The following is a 4,664-nucleotide window of genomic DNA, read 5'->3' as shown; positions in this document are numbered from 1 at the left end:
CAACCATCTGTTTATTGTTTTACTGAGAGGCAAGCACTGTATTGACTGGTGAGGAGCAATTATAAGGAAACTGCACAGATTACTGGATATTGCTAAGTGTTGCGGTCCTTGTACCAGCCACCTATGTATTTATATTTTTACAGGTGTTTTTCCTCGGCCACACAGGTGTTTCATACTTGCTTTCATATTCGTATTCTGCCTCCCTCATTTATTCATTTTACTTTCTTTCTTCCTCCTTCATTTCCTCCTACTTTTATTTTTGCTGTCGTATATTCTTCCATGTTTTATCTTCTGGTGTTGAAAAAAAAGGATAAGAAAGCAGTTCATATATGCTGTGTGTATATTAATAACTTTGGAGGTCCTTGAATCAACCGCCTATTTACTTGTTCTTTTACTGACAGAGGCAAGGCGCCACTGAACTAACTGACGAAGAAAAAAATTAAGAAAACAGTGCATATATTACTAAATAACAAAGATACTGCTTGGATATTAATAAGTGTGGAGGTCCTTGGATCAACCACCTATTTAATTATTTTTTTACTTATGTTTTTCCTCGGCCACGGAGGCGAGGCAGCGGCCGACAAAATGCCAGTCACTCCTTGCATTACTGGGGACATCCAGGAATCTTAATATAGTCTGCTGGAAGACAGAAAGTAAAGAGAGATGACAGTAATAGTGGATGCGTGACTAATGATTTCTCAACGCTTTCATTACAACTATCATCACAAACTTAATAGTGTAAGACGACGGCTTGAACTATGCTAACGAGGAGGAATAACTGTCTTCGGAGCTTTCTTCTTTATATACGATATCTATATACAGAATCTCCTTTGTCTGTTCGTAGGACATCATACAGAGAAGGGTTCCCAGCTTTCTCGCCTGCTGGGATATGTACGGAATACATTGGCTGCATTCTTAGCCCCTGCCACCCCATGTTGGATTGCCGGCCTGGTATATAGATACAAAATATACGTATAGTGATATATACAGAAATGGAGAAGCTCGCTACGCCGGGTATAAGGCGAATCTTGACCACTTACATGTGTTTTTATATGGAGTACATGTGACTCCTCCCCAGCACGTGATGTTATTGTGTAGCAATCTAAGGGAACTGAATACTTGGATGTCTGGCCAACATTTCGATTATATTGACGTGATGTCTGGTCTCTTAGTGAATCGAGATATCCTCTGTTTTGACTGATACATTCAGTTGCTTATGATGATGATGTTATAAACAGAGAAAATTGAAGCTAAAGAGAAATGATAAAACAAAAAAAATAAAATAAAAATAAAAATCTTAACGCACAGAGAAGCGCAGAATCAAAACAAAACTGACAAAACAAGGAAAAAACAACACATTTTGCAAGTTGCCGCCTAGACGAGCCTCCTGACTGAGAATGTGGTTAATTGTCGGGGAAGAGGGAGGAGGAGGAGGAGGAGGAGGAGGACTGGATGCATAGCAAAAACTGCAGAGAAAGAGAAAGTGGTCATAATGAATGGAAAAAGAAGCATAAATATGTTAACAAGAACAAGGGAGGAGGAGGAGGTAGACGAGGAGGAAGAGGAGGAGGAGATAAAAGGACGAGGAGGAAGAGAAGGTAAGGAGGAAAAAGCGAAGAGTAAGAAAAGTGGACATAACGATATGAAAAGGAAGAACAATGGAGGAGGAGGAGGAGGAGGTAAACCAGTGGGTGGCAATAATATTTAATTAATTCATGTCCGATACAAAACACAACCTCCATATCCTTCTTTCCCAGCCCCCATTCCTCCTCCGGATGTTGTTGCTCCCCTTCTTTTTCTCCTCCTCCTCCTCCTCCTCCTCCTCCTCCTCCTCCTCCTCCTCCTCCTCCTCCTCCTCCTCCTCCTCCTCCTCCTCCTCCTCCTCCTCCTCCTTCTTCTTAATCAAATTTTTCCAGACCGGTGGATTGGGAGGGATGACTCACTTCCCTTGCCACCTCATTCACCAGATATCACTTCCCTGAACTTTTTTCTAAGGGGTTATGTTAAAAATATCGTGTATCGAACAAAGATAAGGGACATCACTGATCTAAAACAAAAGATCTCCGATGCCATTGTCATCATTCACGAGGCTGCGCTGCAGCGAACATGGCAAGAAATCGAATACCATTTTGATGTGCTTCGTGTAGCTAACGGTGCCCATGTAGAGGTGCATTAATTGAAGCAAAAAAAAAAATAAATAAATAAATAAATTTTGTAATAATTTCCACATATTCTTCTGTTCTTTTGCTTTTGTAATATTTTTTGAAAATTGTAAAGAGACTTTATGGACACCCTGTACATTAATGATATTGATGAAGGAATCAATCATAAAATAAGTAAATTCCCAGACGACACCAAAATAACAAGAAAAGCAACGTCACCGTCACAGTGGCAGGAACTCCAGTGTGAGCTCAACAAAGCAACAAGCTGGGCAGAATGGCAGATGTGATTCAGTACAGAAAAGTGTAAAGTTTTCCATATCGGGAGCAACAATGTTCAAGTGAGATATGCAACGAACAATGTGCCACTGTCAAGCGCTGAAGAGAAAAGTGTTGTAGTGTTGTAGTGTTCAAAGGATCTAAAGCCGAGTCAACACTGCACAGAAACAGTAAAGACAGCGAATAAATTAATAGGGTTCATTGGAATAACCTTTGAATTTAAGACAGAAAAAGTCATACTTGCCGTGTATAAATCACTCGTGCGCCCTCATCTAAAATACTGTGTGCAGTATACACAGCGTAGAATTACTAAAACGACTAAGATTGCGTAATAAAGCGCATGAAGAACGACTGAAAGAACTAAACCTATTTAGTCTAGCGAAACGCAGCATAAGAGGAGAACTAATTGAAGTGCTTAAGATTTTTAAAGGATTTAGTAACCTGGACGCTACTTTATCAATGATTATTCTAACCAGACCAGAGATAATGGATTTAAGATTACATCCAAACGTTTTAAATCCCTCGAGGGGAAACATTTCTTCTTTAATCGCGTTGAGTAAGCGCCCTTCAGAAATCGAAAACAGTTATTCAGTTGAGTCATTTAAAATAAAGTAAATACTTAAAAGGTAATCTCCAGCAAGCACTCTTATTGTCCGAATAATTACACATAAAATTATAACCACTGTATTTTCTAAAATACCTCTTATTTTATAGACATCGGTTTTATTATTAATGTTCTAATTTTTAGGTAAGTGTATAGAGTTCACCGTAGGGTGAATAGGAGAACTTTCTTTCATTCTTTCCTATGAAAATTCCATTTCAGTTTTTCTATACAGCATGTTAATTTTCTCATCAATTTCTATGCCAGCGCAAGCTGGAGGGAGTGAGTGGTGGGTGGGGAGTTGCCTTCTGCTTTACTGTTCTTTCTGCCCTGTAGCTAGTTAGTACTAGTAGTTACCAAACAGAGTTGCAAGGACCTAAAGACATGTTGCTGTTTGGCTTTCCTTTATATTCCTTTGTATTCCTTCTCGTGGCATCACCACTACAAGCAGCAGCAGCAGGGGCTTCGCGTGGCACCAATGTCACCTCAGGGCACGTGACCTTCCTGCCGCATCTTACTCAGACTGACCACCGCCCCTCGTCAGACTTGCGGATTGAAACACAGAAGAAAACTTGAGATAGTTTTATTTAGGAAAGAAGGCGATTCATGGAGTTCATAGGACTGACAGAGAAGAAGAGAGAGAGAGAGGTCGTGATGCAGAAGGTGGCGCCAGCCGCACCCTGTAAAGGTGACAGAGGTCGGCGCCGCCGGCAGTGTTGGCGTCGGCCGGACCTCTGCAGGCGTCGCTGTCGTCAGCGCCTACTTGAGGACGTGGAAGCCAGTGTGGTCAGCCTTGTAATTGACGGTGTGCCAGGTGCCCTGGGCGTCCTCGTACGCGTACCTGCCGTGCACAGCTTTGCCCGGCTCGCCGAACTGCTCGTGACTCATTGTGTTCTTGTCCAGCTTGAGGACCACATTTTTGGCGGCGGCGGCGACCACTCCCAGGAACAGCACCACGGCCAGCAGGATGACGTTCTGTAAGACAGCACAGTTAGTAGCTGCCCACCTCGCTTCCCCTTCCCTCTCCTCCTCACCAGACACTGTATCAGGCACCACCACCACCACAACCACTCACCAGGACCCTCATGTTGGTGTGACAGAAGCAGGAAAACGTCTGATGCCACCGTGAGGGTCGGCTTGGCTTAAATAGCCGCACGAGCAGCGGTGTCCGCGGCTTGCCTTGGGCAGGAGTCCGCTAATCAGGACAAAAAATGTGCACACCACTCAGGAGGTGCAGGGCACTTGTCCCACGTGTGCTTGTGTGTGTGTGTGTGTGTGTGTGTGTGTGTGTGTGTGTGTGTGTGTGTGTGTGTGTGTGTGTGTGTGTGTGTGTGTCCTTTCTCTGCACTGTCTGTACAGTGAAGTACACTATAAACAAACCCCACCGGTTTATATTCACACCATTCTGCGTGTGGCGCCTCTGCCCACCGTTGGAGGCAGGCAGGCAGGTTCCGATAGAGAAGCGGGTGTGTCTGTGTTTGTGTGTGCGTGCAGGAAGTACAGACAGACACACTCGTCACACAGTACATTACTTTCACACAACACATACGCGGCACTTTCAATTTCTCTGATATAGATTTATTTCCTGGAAGGCTCACGCTTGAAGTGGTTAATGAAGTTATCAG

The 4,664-nt window shown here is 43.3% G+C and overlaps 1 protein-coding gene across 1 annotated transcript; it reads right to left on the bottom strand.

Moving 5' to 3' along the window:
• Positions 1-3,606: 3,606 nt before the first annotated feature.
• On the bottom strand, positions 3,607-4,257 carry LOC135112765 (cuticle protein CP575-like). The gene is made up of 2 exons (XM_064027555.1): positions 4,115-4,257; positions 3,607-4,014 (listed from the first exon to the last, which is right to left on the bottom strand). Exons 1-2 carry the CDS (start codon positions 4,124-4,126, stop codon positions 3,799-3,801), a joined length of 228 nt encoding a protein of 75 aa, XP_063883625.1. The 5' UTR covers positions 4,127-4,257; the 3' UTR covers positions 3,607-3,798.
• Positions 4,258-4,664: the final 407 nt, after the last annotated feature.

This window comes from Scylla paramamosain, chromosome 24 (genome assembly GCF_035594125.1).
Source record: "Scylla paramamosain isolate STU-SP2022 chromosome 24, ASM3559412v1, whole genome shotgun sequence".
NCBI classification, from domain to species: Eukaryota; Metazoa; Arthropoda; class Malacostraca; order Decapoda; family Portunidae; genus Scylla; species Scylla paramamosain.
The sequence above is the reverse complement of the archived record's forward strand: the minus strand, read 5'-3'. Positions and strand labels throughout refer to the sequence as shown.